Source organism: Orcinus orca, chromosome 3, assembly GCF_937001465.1.
Source record: "Orcinus orca chromosome 3, mOrcOrc1.1, whole genome shotgun sequence".
Taxonomy (NCBI): Eukaryota; Metazoa; Chordata; class Mammalia; order Artiodactyla; family Delphinidae; genus Orcinus; species Orcinus orca.
The window spans coordinates 30,721,217-30,736,391 of NC_064561.1; the positions used below are offsets into that span (position 1 = coordinate 30,721,217).

A 15,175-nucleotide genomic window follows, 5' to 3' on the forward strand; every position below is an offset into this window, starting at 1 on the left:
CCTCACAACAGTAGGGCATGCGTGTTATTAATTCCCAGTTTACAGATGGGAGAAACCAAAGCTTACTGAAGATACAGACACTGCCAAAGGTCACCCGACAGGCAATGGATTTGAAGCCAGGCCTGTTTCATTCACACATTTAATCTTTTTGCTACACATTTCCTTACACCAGCCCCTCCCTGCGAACGCATGATAACTACAGTAGTAGCTATATGAGCACTGATAATGAGTGTTCACAGTTAGCAGAGAGGGAAGATGTTAGTCTATAGACAGGATGCGGTAGCTACTGAGAGTCTGGAGTGGGTATTGATGTATATTATGTGTTTCAAGCTGTTTAATTCTGGGTAGACCGTTTTCGGCGCTAGGCTTTTCTATGATATGAAAACATTTCCTGTATCAGACCCCCAGAGAGCAGGTCTGTAAGTGAACAGATACAGATCTTTCTTGGCTCCATTAAATGGAGATACAAAGTTAAATCAATTCATATTCAAAGTATGGTGAGAAGCTGATAGCAACTTGCTTCAGGGACCCAACTCGACTTGCTTGCGTTCCTGGGTTAATAGGAAGAAGCTAGTTTCTCTCAACATCTTCAATCTCCCTCCCTATTCACGGGCGGGCGTTGCTATCACCAGCAACATCTGGGCTTCCTGAGCTCACATACACCTAACGCACAGAAACAATCTCACTGCCTCTTGCCAGGATGCTCTCTTGCAGGGCCAAGCCACTACATTTGAGTTTCGTGTCATTAGACAGTGTGTCTCTTGGATGGAGCAGTGTGACCAGCGAGTGACAGCTTGCTAACATGTTGGAATCAAATCAGGTACAAATGTTTCCTCTGTGTTGTGAGGTGCCTGTTTTATCATCTTTGGGGGCCCCTACCCCCCGACATTGACTCTAGATGAGACACGGCTGCCTGGCAAGCCCTCTTGAAGTTAAAGCATAATTAAAAAAATAAAGAAATGCAATTCACACTTATCAGAGCCCATCACTCTGCCTACAGCTTTAGACAGATGACGCTTCTGGGCCAGGCTCTAACCAACTTCATTGCTAATTCGACCAGGCGCTGCTGCGGCTGAACTTGGAATTCGTGGCCCAGGATCTTCAGCAAATTTTTTTTTTTTTTTTTTTTTACCGCGCTTTCTTTTTCTTTTTCTTTTTTAACATCTTTATTGCAGTATAATTGCTTTACAGGGGTGTGTTAGTTTCTGCTTTATAACAAAGTGAATCAGCTATACATATATTCCCAGATCTCCTCCCTCCCACCCTCCCTATCCCACCCCTCTAGGTGGTCACAAAGCACGGAGCTGACCTTCCTGTGCTATGCGGCTGCTTCCCACTAGCGATCTGTTTTACGTTGGTAGTGTATATATGTCCATGCCACTCTCTCACTTCATCCCAGCTTACCCTTTCCCCTCCCCATATCCTCAAGTCCATTCTCTAGTAGGTCTGTGTCTTTAACTCCTCCTGGACAACAATTACCTGGGGCTTTCTGTCTCTAGAACGCTGATTAACCCTTGCTTTCTCTGGCAGGATGTAGTTTTTGTGATGTATAGTTTGGCCCGCTGGGTGATGGTGGATGCCATGCAAGATTAGAGCAAGCAGCCTCAAAGAGCTGTGCCCGAAACTGCTGGAAACCTAGAGTCTAGGGGACATGGAAGCAGTTCCCTCTCCCTTCCTCCTGGGACATGACTATTAGGAAGGTGGGAGGCCACAGGGACTCTTTGATTGACAGTTGAGCTGGCTGAAAACGGAAGCAACCTTAAGAGTCGGCTGTGTAGACGGTAGGGGTCCCAAGGCTAAGTTGGGATTCAGAGCCTGGCTGTGTTTGGAGAACTTGTGAGCATCCCTCACTGTCCCTGGGTCTATAGAAGGTCTCTGAGGATGAACGCAGGTGAGGAAACAGAAAGGATCCTGTGGTCTGTTCACAGCCCAGCCCTGGGACAAAACCTTGAAGTATGGGAGAGGGGCTATAGGCAAAAAATGAAGGGCTGTTTTCTCAAAGGAACATGTTACCAGCTGATAAAGTTTCCCAGCGTGGGAGAGTGTGGCATTCTCTCCTTCTGTGTGTAAACACAGCAGGGCTTCAGTAGGGTGGGTACTGAGGGTCCTGGCTGGCACACCCCTGGCGTGGACCCGGGCAGTAGGGGAAGTATCCTAGGGTTCCCCTTAACTGCATTTTGTAGGCAGCCTCACTGAGGGGACTGAGCTAGAAGAATCTGAATGGGCTAAAGATGAACATGTGAGACATATTTGGAAACTTCTAGCAATGTCTGGGGTGAGGGTGGGGAGGAAGCTTTGCAGTTGGGATGAACCATAAAATCGAAGAAGTGATGTAAATCATTCCTTACCGGTGGGATGGACTTGCGGGGCTTGGGGCAGTGTGGGATCTGTCAGCCTTGGAACAGAACTCATGGAGGGCTAGACTGTGACCCTATTCTATTTCATGCATGTCTCATGTTGCCTACTGGTCTCATTTTGACTATTATCCCAGCTCACTTGGAAAAGTATATAAACTCTCCTGAATTCATCTCCCCGCTTGACACTTGTTGACTAAGACGAGTCAGCCACATCTTCAACCGTTTGGGCACAGAAAGAGGGTAACGTCGCCATGGACCACAGAATAAGGTCATTTATGGAGAATCCCATGGTGAAAGCAATGGGAAAAGACTGAATAGGCTCCTGAAGGATCTTAATCATCAAAAAAACACTGGCTGGTAGCTTTTAATTACTTTGCAGATGTTGAATCCTATCATTGAGGACCAAGCAGGCCTCCCCTGTACTGATTACAATGAAAACATGTTTTTAAAAACAAACACTTTACTTAAAACCAGGGATACTTTTCTAATTAGAGGAAAGATTAACTAAATGCATTTTTTCTTGTAATTTAATCCGTTTTAATTATCCCGAGAATGTTTATGATGAAATACTCAACTTTCTCCTAGCTGCTACTTGGTGAGGTTTCTTTCTTTATTACTGATGAAGGGAAAGGCTGAGAGATCGTCAGTGGTATGAAGGCCTCTGCGGGTCTGGTTATAATGATATATAGAAATCCACAATGGCAAGGATAGAAGAGGAGAGCAATAATCCCTGACTTCGACTGGCGGGTTTTCAAAATGATGGTACCCGGGCTTCCCTGGTGGCGCAGTGGTTGAGAGTCCGCCTGCCGATGCAGGGGACACGGGTTCGTGCCCCGGTCCGGGAAGATCCCACATGCCGCGGAGCGGCTGGGCCCGTGAGCCATGGCCGCTGGGCCTGCGCGTCCGGAGCCTGTGCTCCGCAACGGGAGAGGCCACGACAGTGAGAGGCCCGCGTACCACAAAAAAAAAATAAAAAAATGATGGTACCCTATTTTCAAAAAGCAATAAAGGCAAGCCTTTGAAAAAGAGCTTGTGAAATAGAATGCTGTGAAAGAAGTGGGTTAGTATAAGAGTGAACCCCATGAGGCAGGCAACTTGGGAGAAAATGCAAAATCTGTTTCTTCCATGAACATCTGGGGTACCCGGTATGACTCCTGATAACCCAGGAAATGAGGCAAGGAATTGCAAAGAAACCCCAGATATGACCCCTGGGTTACGCTCTAAGGAGTCAAGCAATTGCAGCCTGGGAGGAATGCGGGTAATTGTGAAGTTTATTGGGCTGAATAGGGGACAGACCAGTGAGAGTCTTCACTCTCCAAAAAGCATGTGTGCTACTCAACTGAGTCCAAGTTGAGGCTCCTAGGTCATTCTTTGATGCACAGAGCCAGGCAGATAGAATCTTAGAACCCAGAATCATGAGGAATGAGAAGGAGTAAGGAAAGGCGAGACCAGGACAAGGTGTTCTAAGACACACTGAGCTGACAACATCCTCAAATGTAAGAACTACCAGATTTCTTCTTAAAGGAGAACAGATTCCTACCAAAGACCTCCAGAATATGTCTGTGGTCCCTATATGGAGAAACACTGGCTTAAAGAACTGAAGTTTTATTCTCTTCAGATAATAACAGAATTCCAAAGTAATATTTCAAGGGAGAAGTTTTTTTTTCCTTTTGAAGTATACTTATGGTCAAAAGGAAACCCAGAATTAAAAATAAATTCTCAGAGAACTCTTGGCTACCCCTGGATATGTCCAAGAGGTCTAGTTTGGGGAACTTTGGTTGAAAGCAGCAAACCCCAATTTCACAATTGTATTAATATTAACCTGTATTAACCTAAGGATATTCAGAGGTTTGGTTTCATGTACAATTGGGCTGTTTGGTAAAATAAGCAGGTTCAATTCCAGGTAAGAGAGGCGGTTTCTCTGTTAGAACCAGATGCCAGCAAGTTGCAGAACAAACCTTTGGGAAATGGAGAGTGGGTAGGTGTTATTTTCGACATGCTGCTAACTGCTTGATGGATTGAGGGCAGACGTGTGAGAGGGAGACTGAAGGTAGCAGAAATGTCTTAAAGAGAAGTTGATTTTGATAATCCTCCCCTGTGCTCTGTCTCACGTTGGCAGTAGATAATGATGGTGATAATGGGGGATGATGATGAAGATGTTCGCCCACATTGATTTGGCTTTTACTTTATGATGGGCACTGGGCCAACTACTTTACATATAACCCAACGAGGTAGGTCGTATTCGGTATTCTCATTTTACAGATAAACTGAGGCACACAGAGGTTAAGAAATCTGCTCGGATTTGATCTCAGGTAGACTGACACGAAAGACTGTGTCTTAATCCCTTCATTATCACGCTTGCATTGCTCAAATGCAAGTGATGTGGATATAGTCAGATGGACCTCTACTTTAACACCATCTCTTTTTTAATTAGGAAACACAAATATATCCAAAGAAAGTACACAGATTGCCAATAGGCACATGAAAAGATGGTCAACATAGCTAATTATTAGAGAAATGCAAATCAAAAGTACAATGAGGTATCACCTCACACCAGTCAGAATGGCCATCATTAAAAAGTCTACAAGTGGGCTTCCCTGGTGGCGCAGTGGTTGAGGGTCCGCCTGCCGATGCGGGGGACGCGGGTTCGTGCCCCGGTCCGGGGGGATCCCACGTGCCGCGGAGCGGCTGGGCCCGTGAGCCATGGCCGCTGAGCCTGCGCGTCCGGAGCCTGTGCTCTGCGACGGGAGAGGCCACAGCGGTGAGAGGCCCGCGTACCACAAAAAAAAAGAAAAAAAAAAGGCTACAAGTAAGAAATGCTGGAGAGGGTGTGGAGAAAAGGGAACCCTCCTACACTGTTGGAGGGAATGTAAATTGGTGCAGCCACTATGGAAAAGAGTACGGAGGTTCCTCAAAAAACTAAAAATCGGGTTGCCATATGCCAAAACCATAACTCCAAAAGATGCATGCATTGCTATGTTCATAGCACACTATTTACAATAGTCAAGACATGGAAACAACCTAAATGTCCATCGACAGACGAATGGATAAAGACGACGTGGTGTATACACACACACACACACACACACACACACACACAGGAATATGACTCAGCCATAAAAAAGAATGAAATAATGCCATTTGCAGCAACATGGATGGACCTAGAGATTATCATACTAAGCGAAGTAAGTCAGAAAGAGAAAGACAAATACCATATGATATCACTTATATGTGGAATCTAAAATATGACACAAATGAACCTATCTATGAAACAAATAGAATCACGGACATAGAGAACAGACTTGTGGTTGCCGAGGGGGAGGGGGTTGGGGAAGGGATGGAGTGGGAAGTTGAGGTTAGCAGACTTCAGCTAATTTATACAGGATGGATAAACAACAAGGTCCTACTGCACATCACAGAGAACTATATTCAGTATCCTATGATAAACCGTAATGGAAAAGAATATTTAAAAAAGGAATGTATATATATGTATAACTGAATCACTTTTGCTGTACAGCAGAAATTAACACAACATTCTAAATCAACTATACTTCAATAAAAAATTTAAAAAAAGAAACACAAATATAAACCACTGAAGGAAGTTTTTCAATGCACAGAAGCATTGTCTAGGTAAATCAGATATAAACTGGAGCTGAGATGAGCAGATAATCAGACTAACAAAATTCACAACGTATCATCGGCAAAACCAACACTCTGCTGTATCCATCCCTTTGATGTAAAGTGTATCAGTATATTACGGGAATCTACCTGGAGACCCTCCCTGACCTTACAGAAGAGAGAAAGATTTGATTGTCCTGGAGTGGACCATTCCACGGGATGCATATAAATTTGCATCAAAAGTAATAAATTTCTGGAGATGGACAGGTCCTTCGAGATCATCTCATCCAAGTGTGTTCTAAATCTAGTCAATCACATAGTGCATTCGTGACATTTGCAATATCTGCACTGTTATTTACTTAATATTTTTCTTCAAATTTACTTAGGCCTAATATCACTACCTGCTTTTTCAACATCCCTAAGCATTAAGGCCCATGTAATCATGAGTTTAACGAGCTAGTTATGGTTTTCCCTAATACTTCTTTTTAAAAGCCCCATATAACCAGTCAGTAAAATACATTTGCACACCAACAAAAACACCTCATGGTTGTGGACCACACTCTAGAGAGCAGTGATGTGGTTCACCCCCCTCATGGGCCTTGGGAAGAAACTAAGGTCAGAAAGGTTGGGTGACTTCTCAAGGGCACCCAGAATGTTCGTGGCACAGTCAGGCCTAGAACACAGAGCTCCTGTCCTCTGTCCATTTATTCTTCATGATACCACAATGAGTCAGCTAGCAGGTGATGAGAAAATGCCCATCATGAACACCTTATGGAGTTCATTGCTCCAGGGCCCTCTCTGCACTCCCTTTTTCTGTAATACAAAGCCTTGAGTGTATATCGTGGAACCCAAGACTGATAGTCTTGGAAGAAATGTTGATTCTTTGTAAGAGCTCAAGCGACCGAGTACTCACTACATACACTCAGGGAGTGCAGCCCATTTTTCAACAGCTCTTATTCTTTGATGTTTTCCTTTCTTTTGAGTCTGGAATCTTCCTCATGCTAACTCTCACCCATGGGTTTCTGTTCTAAGAGTTCCATACTGTTTTTAGCTCTTTGCTCTTGTGAACGCGGTGATACCTCGTATCAAGCTATCTACTTGTTGGATCTGGCCTTGTCCCTGTGGGCCACGTGCTAGTACATCAAGGGGACCCTCTGAAACATGAAGGTGATGGTACAAGGAATGCTCCAACTCACTGTCTCCCCACAGAACTATAACTGCAAGACTTCTTCCCCTCTTTTCTTTTTTGATGAGACCTCCTTTTCTGCTGGGGCATATGTTACTAAATCACGTAGAAAGTCATACCAAAAAAATGTTTCCATTTAAACTAGAGGATGGTTGAGCCATAAAGCCAGGGGGAGCTTTGTGTCTATCTAGTCTACCTTCCCCTGAAAGGCCCTCTTCAACATCTAGGCTAAGAAACTAAACACTTTCAGCTACGAGAGTCTCACTACTTGTGAGGCAGTTTCTTTCCCTTTCATTATATTCCACTTTTTGCATTGAGTTGAAAATGGGTTCCTATAACTTCTACCTCCAGGGCCTTGTTCTGAGTTTGGGTAGGAAACCTGGGCAGACTGCCTGACCCAGACGTGAAGAGAGCTTCTGGGCATGTGGTGATTCCTGATCTTCAATGAAAAGGCTCACATTTTGGCCTACGTGTAGGGGAAAAAAAAAGCAGCAGTGGAACATGTCCTACTCTCTGCTGCCCATAATCTTAAACAGTGAAGAACTATCACTTTAGGCTTTCACTTCAAAAAATATGGAGATCTTGGGGCTTCCCTGGTGGCACAGTGGTTGAGAGTCCGCCTGCCGATGCAGGGGACACGGGTTCGTGGCCCGGTCTGCGAAGATCCCACGTGCCGTGGAGCGGCTGGGCCCGTGAGCCATGGCCGCTGAGCCTGCGCGTCCTGAGCCTGTGGTCCGTAACGGGAGAGGCCACAACAGTGAGAGGCCCGCGTACCACAAAAAAAAAAAAAAAAAAAAAGAAAAAAATGGAGATCGTAGGACAGGTTCCAATAAGAGCTCCCGGAGGAATAGGTTAATGAACCAATCAGAGAATTAGCTGCTTCCAAAGACCCAGTGGGAAGGATGGCTCCGCAGTGGCTAATTTTATCTCAACTTGATATCTCATTGTAGAGTCATGAAAGCTCAAATGTTGAAGGATAATAGTTACAAGAAAAAAAAAAGTTTCCATAACTTAAATGAAGCTGGAATGAGATGCAGAAGCAGCTGTACTCAGTCTGAAGTTGGTTCATTTTTTTTTTCTTGGTACGCGGGCCTCTCACTGTTGTGGCCTCTCCCGTTGCGGAGCACAGGCTCCAGACGTGCAGGCTCAGTGGCCATGGCTCACGGGCCCAGCCGCTCCGCGGCATATGGGATCTTCCCGGACCGGGTCACGAACCCGTGTCCCCTGCATCGGCAGGCGGACTCTCAACCACTGCGCCACCGGGGAAGCCCTGAAGTTCGTTCATTTTGATAGTCGTTTTCTTCCTGACCTGTTCCCTGTAGCTCCGAAGCTCTCTCCCTCTTGAACTGTGACCCTGTCTACTCCTGATGACAATCACTTAATCAGTACATCAGATTGTCGCACGGCTGGTTTTACCTTGGGTAAAGATTCATTTTCCTTATTAACATCACAAGAACCCAGTTCTTTCCCCAACCAATTAAAGAGGAAAAATAGAAGGGTCCCAGTGCGATAGAGGGAAAAGAAAACTGTTCTGACTTGTGGTACAGGGGCAGGTTACTCAGTCCCACACGATCCTGGGAATCCAGTCCTCATGATTCTGAAATGCAGCTGGAGGTCAGGACCACATAGAAAAAGTAAACAGGCTGGAATAACCATTATAGACATTGCTCACTACCCAGATATCAAAGAGTTCAGCTAGGGTCAGAGCCTAGTTTTGGTGGATTTGCTCTGTGTGTGTGTTAGCCTGTATTATTTAGAGTGGATATCTGGACAGCTTACGATAATAGCAACAACCTTCAATGAGCATTTTGCTTTCCTCCGTGTAATCTCCAGCAATAAGAACTTTGGTCTCTCCCTGTATTTTGCCCGACTATTCTGCTTGAGGAACATGTTAACATTTACTCTGTTTCTTTATAAGAGATGTTTATCTGAGTTTACTCTAGTTCATAGAGATTTCTGAGTTATTCTACGGCTCCTTTATGCCCTGGTGTTATAGACTCTGAATAGACTGCTGAGGTTGAATCCACAGTATTAATAAGGGGTGGTGGGAGGGATGGCAGGTGATAGGAACAACAACCCATTTTAGGATTATGTTTAAAGAATGAAACTAGTCTAATCACACAATGTGCCTTCTGATTTATTCATATGAGTAAACTGCAGCCTATTCAAATAATGCTAATATATTCCAAAGAGATACGCGAATTGTGGTTGATTTAGATTCAACGTCTATTTCTCCTCTCTGCAATTCTGGAGATTTTTGCCATACTCTGTATTTAACTTGTTAGAAAGAGTTAATAAAAGATCATTGCTTGGTAGAATCCAACCTGTTGGCAAGTCAGCTCTACCAGTTAACACTGAAATGTTATACCTTATATTTAAATCTTTAGCAATATGTATTAAATATCCAAATATAAAAGAATAATTTGGTTGAAAAATTCCAGAAACGCATTTGACCAAGCGTGGATAGATCCTGGTGATTCTACTGGATTGAGTTTTGGAAGGCTGTGCTTTTATCCTCATCCCTTTCCCCCCTGCATCTGTCTTCTTGCTTCCTTGGGTAAAATAAACTTGATATACCAGGACTGATGTGAAATGCTTAGCTGACTCTTTGCAATGACCCTAAGAAAACTGTCGCACCATGACCTTTTGAAAATAGACCGCAGACAACCCAAGCACCCACTGCTTTGCCCTATCCCGAACCTCCCCATGCATTTTTTTTTTTTTTTTTTTGCAGGCTAGGTTCCATTTCATTCTTATTTATTTTCTATTTTCAAAATATAGCATTTGAGGCTCTGCTTGAAAGGGACCAAAGAGCCTCTCTTTATTTTCTGACCGTCAGTATCCCCGAGGAGGAGGAGGACTGATTCTGGGCTTGTAAATTGCGGCATTCACTTAGAGTGAATCGACAGGAGAGTCTGCTCAAAATAAAAGATTAAAACTCCATGAAACAGCTCTGGGGGCAGAGGATGAAAAGCGAAAGGAGCAATTACATGTGTACGAACACCTCTAGACTTTGAATAGCAAATCTCACCAACCAAGGAATGCTTGGCTTTTTCTGAGCAAAGCCCAATGAATGTAAATCTGTGAGGAGGCGGCACTGATACCACTAATAAAACCACAGAGCCCTAATTTCTCACAAGGACAGACTTTGGTGATAAAGATCTTTATGACATACGTAGTGCGAGCTCATGAAGTCATGAGAGATCATAATTCTGAAGGAGAGACTTTCCTGGGACGTCACTAGCTTCATTTGGGGGCGCTTTACTTGGCATATACATCTGCACCTTCTCTGTTTCTCAAGAGCTCACGGAGCTGTGAAACTTGAACTAGACACTTCAAGTCGCAAAAACACCTTTCTCTAATTCATCTCACCCAAAGGGCTGGCTAGAAAGAATCATCTCCTGTGTTCTCCTGCTGGCCACATCCTCACCGTCTTCTGTGAGACTCAAGTTACCATCTTCCCATTTCATCTTCAAAGGCCCCAGAGACATTTCCACGCAACAGCTGTTCTCTCTCCACTCGCTCTCTGTGACATTTGGACCCTTCCCTTTCTCTTGGCCCCCGATGGCCTGCAAGTCACAATTGGTATCCTTTCTCTAAAGTGAATGTTGACCCTCTTCTCTTTTCTCCTCCCTCTCTGCTATCACTTGCGCAACTCTCCAATTCAGGGGTTGGCCAGTTTTTTCCTTTTTTGCACCAGACAACAAATGGCTTTGTGGACCACGTTGCAATGACTTAAGGCCAAGCTGCAGTGCAGAAGCTGATGATACATCCACACATGGGTGTGGCTGTCCTCTACTAACACTTTGTTTAAGGGACACTGAAATTGGAATTTCATATGACTGTCATGTGTCAGGAAATATTTTTCTTTCAACCCTTAAAAAAATGTCACTATTCTTAGCTCGTAAGCCACAGAGCAACAGGCAGCAGGCTAGATTTGGTCCGCACCCCCACCTACAGTTCTCCAACCTCTGCTCTAATCCATCAGGGCTGCCCTCCTGTGAGCTCTTCCCAGAGTAGAGATGAGTTGTAGGTAGGACAGAGTCAGCAGGCACCCCTGCGGGATGCTAAACCCTTGGCAGATGCGGGAAGGGGAGAGCAAAGGGGAGGCCGAGGCTGGGTTGTGTGAACTGAGACAAAGGGGGATTTTCTACCTAAAGGTTACTGGCTGGCAAGAGCTCTTTTGGGGAGGGAGACTGGGGGCAATGGAGGTATGGGGGGGGGGAGGGTCTGTATTTAGATCACACCAAGCATGCAAAAGTATATGAAGAGGAGCACCCCTGAAGAGCGGGAGCTATTAATAAGGATTTTAAACTGTCTCAGTATTGGGCTGTGCACTTCCTTCCCTTGAAAGCCTTCTGAATTATCCCCCAGACTCTGCAGGGAACTGAAGATGAAAGCGGCTGCAGGGGGAACGGGATCTGGAGCACCATTGAACGATTGCAAAAACAATTCACTGCCAACAGACTGTCCCGGCAGGGTCCCAGTGCTATGGTCGTGGCCTGGATAGGCACGCTGCCCCTCGGATGCCCAATTAGATAGAATTGGGGGAAACCTAATGCAGAGAGCACTTTCTCTCTGCTTGACCACCCAAATGAACAGCATGGGAAACTGAGTCTGAGCTCATGAGTCAGCCCTGGAGAAGCTCCTAACCCTGCCTCTCACTCCAGGTGCCTGGGGTCTTGGGGCTAGGACAGAGGGGAGGGCCCCCAACTCAATGGCTAGAATCCAAGGTAAGTTCAAGGGGCCACGTTAGTAGTTTGGATAGAGACTTCTCTGAGAGTTTCCATGCAAGCACGTGGCCTCAGCCAGCTTGGCATGAAACCAACCCCAAACCGGGACAAAAGCAAAACCCAAACCGAAGAAACTTGGGAAGTATTACTTCTTAAAGAAAATGACCTTTTAAGAAATATTCTCAGTCATCAAGCTTTATATATACAGAGAGATGACTGAGTGAGAATGAAATGGGGCCAGAGGAGGAGACATTTATCGATGGTGGTGGTGAGGGGAAGGGTCAGGAGCCCAAGGACAGAGCCTTGTCTTGGGACAACAAGGGGATGCTCAAACCTATTAGAGGGGTACCTGGTTACCCAGGAAACCTGGGAGTCCTGCCCTGCATCCAACCTGGTCTAAAAGAAGTGAGTTCAATTGTTGCCAGCAAGCAGGGATCCGGCTGGGAGGGTATTCAAAAAGGGGAGACTTGAAGACCACAGTCATTTGGGGTGCTTGAAACCTCCAGGCCCTGACCATTTCCCATGCGTGTGCATTTCCCTTCTCCACGATTAGTAATTTGGATGGATTTTCTTATCCGATCTGCTCCCTTTCCTCCCCATCTGGAATTCTGGAAAGAAGGGAAAGCCTTTTCCAATCAGGACCTTGCTTTTGCTTTTCCCTTCCCTATGCCCTGGGAGATTTGGAGAGGCAGCAGGAAATGCTGGAGAGCGCTCGTGTCCCTGCAGGAACAGCCGGTTGCAACGCACGACCATCACTATAGATCTACGATTTATGAAAATAAAGCAAATATGTGCCTGTTTCGGTGCCTGCCGTTTGCCTACCAATGGTGCAGTGTTCACCATTCCAGCCCTCTCGGCATTCACATTTGCCATCTTTACAGGTCCCGTGCTCAATGCAGCGGGGGTGGCACACGCGCTGGTCACAAGCTGCGCCTGTCCAGCCCTCTTCACAGCGGCAGGCTCCCCCGATGCAGACGCCGTGAGTGCCACAGTCTACTGAGCACACTTCTGGAAGAAAAACAATGATTACAGCTCAACACCACAGCCGGCGAAACCCTCCACCGGAGGCCAGACCACACACATGGCCCGGGCCCCTGGAGCTGGCCCAAGGCCCAGAGGTATGTCATCCTGGGCGGCCTGTCTCTCCACTGGCCGGGTATTCATCCACTGCGAGGTAGTTTCTAGAGCAGCGTTCTCACAGTGGGGTCCCTGGACTGGCTGCAGTGCCATCACTGGGGAACTATGCGGAAATGCAACTTCTTATGCCCCGGTTGGTCCTCTTGACTTAGAGACGCGGGGAGTGGGACTTAGAAATCTGTTTTGTCAAGTCCTCCAAGTGTCTGTGATGTACACTGAAGTGTGAGAACCACTGCTCTAGGGCTGGAGACCATCCCAGGAAGAGGTCAGACATTGTTGCTCAACCAGTTTGGTAAAGCCACCCAGGAGGTGCCCACCTGAAAAGATACCTGCGGAGCCTGACTCCCCAGCCAGCTGGGATTCTTTTCCCTGTTGAGAGCCTGAACTGACCAGAGGCCAGTCAGAGACCCAGCGGCTCCAACCTCACTGATGACTGCAGGCCCAGCTGTCACCCAGATCGGCACCTTGGTGGCAATCGTGACTGCTCTAATCGTGCTGCCTTTACACAGCCTCTTTCTCAAAGGAGCTCAAAGTCTTTTGTGGTTGGGGAGGAGACATACAGACAGATATGCACTCTCTGGCATTCCAGACCTCTCACTCGAGGACAAGCACGTGCCAGACATTCATCCTTATGACAGACTACTGAGGGAGGCATGGCTCATCATGCCAGGGGAGGGGAAACCAGACCAGGAGGGTTAGTGACTCACTCCAAGTCACACAGCACGTCGGGAGCACCGCTGGGTCTCGGATCTAGGGCGCCCCCTCCCCCCATCCTCCACAGAGCTTGGCCTGGACCACCAACATCAGAGCTGCAGGCAGAGGCGAGTGGGCTGAGAAGATACCCAAAATAGCCCATGTTAACTGACTCTTCCTTTTTTTTTCCTTCTGGAATGAAATATTCATTTCTTTCCCATTGTAGCAAAGCTTCGCATAGATTCCCTTCCTGATTGCCATGGTAATCTGACAGAAGGGGGCGGAAGGATGATGGCTTGCTTGGATAGGCGCTTGACAGTGTGAACGGAACCATTCTTGGAAAGGTGGAGACTGGCTTGAACTGTTGAACCATTCCATTTTAAGGTCACTAGGGAGGTAAGGCACGTACTCTTAATTTTAGGAAAATAAAGGGTACAGTGCCACTTCATTATTTTCCTGTCACTGGAGTATGCAGAGCTTTATAACATGTTCACCTGGCACCCCGAGGGAGCGTCTTTTCTCTTTTATAGGACATTCCGTTCAGTTTGTCTGGGACTGAATTGTTCTGTTTTGTTTTCTGGTACCTTTAGGGAGCATACATAAGAAAGCTATAATGCAAAGGGAAGCATCCCTCCCGGGCCCCTCATCCATTTGCAGTGATGAAACCAACGAGGCACAAGGACCAAGTGGTGTTTGTTTGTTTGTTCTTTTCTCAAGGATCAAAGGCTTCATGACTGAGGATAGAGTAAGAGAGGTACTATGCAACTGACCAAAGTCCCTCCATCCCGAGTGGAAAGAGCAGATTCCCATCTGTTTGGGCTTTTGGAAGGAACACAGGGCATGAGTGTTGGGGAAAGTGAGGAGGAAACCTCCTGGCTTACCGACGGAGCAGTCGGGACCCATCCAGTTGGGATCACAGCTGCAGAGGCCCGTATCGGGGAGGTAAGTACCATGTCCACTGCACTGGTCTGGGCACTGGACCCTCGCCAGCTCACAGTTGAGGCCACCCCAGCCAGGGCTGCAAAGGCATTCTCCATTTACACAGACCCCATGGCTGGAGCACGTAGGATCCAAGCAATCAACTGAAAAAAAAACAAAGAGGAAAAGTATTGATCACTCATGGGGGATGGGCCATGAAACAGCAGTTTACAGCTGAACGGACCAGTGCTGCACCAATTCTTACCCACCTGCAAGCAAATGGAACAGCCCAGGTAGTACATGGCCCCTTGAAGAATACCCACAAAGAATTAAAGACTTTTTATTTGTTAAAACGCCAAATCTCAAACTTGAAGAGAATGTAAAGGAAAAAGGGGGATTTCTCAAGCAGAATCAGGAGGAACCAAATATAGAGACGTATCATGCAACCTTGAGAACCTTGTACTTAGAAGCATTAGTATCTTATTGAACCACACCAGGGCTTCTGAGACTGGACCATGAATGCTGGTGATGTC

At 46.2% G+C, this 15,175-nt stretch overlaps 1 protein-coding gene across 13 annotated transcripts in view; it reads right to left on the reverse strand.

The window, feature by feature from the left end:
* The window catches only part of TENM2 (teneurin transmembrane protein 2), a 713,065-nt gene that overhangs the window by 145,883 nt on the left and 552,007 nt on the right, over window positions 1-15,175 (reverse strand). For 9 of the 13 annotated variants that reach the window (XM_033432113.2, XM_033432112.2, XM_049707217.1 and 6 more), the window contains 2 exons: window positions 14,606-14,806; window positions 12,690-12,902 (listed from right to left, as the gene is read on the reverse strand). In XM_033432113.2, coding sequence (XP_033288004.1) covers window positions 12,690-12,902; window positions 14,606-14,806 — 414 coding nt within the window. The remainder of the gene's footprint in view (window positions 1-12,689; window positions 12,903-14,605; window positions 14,807-15,175) is intronic. The other 4 variants (XM_033432114.2, XM_049707221.1, XM_049707218.1 and 1 more) reach the window with 2 other exon arrangements.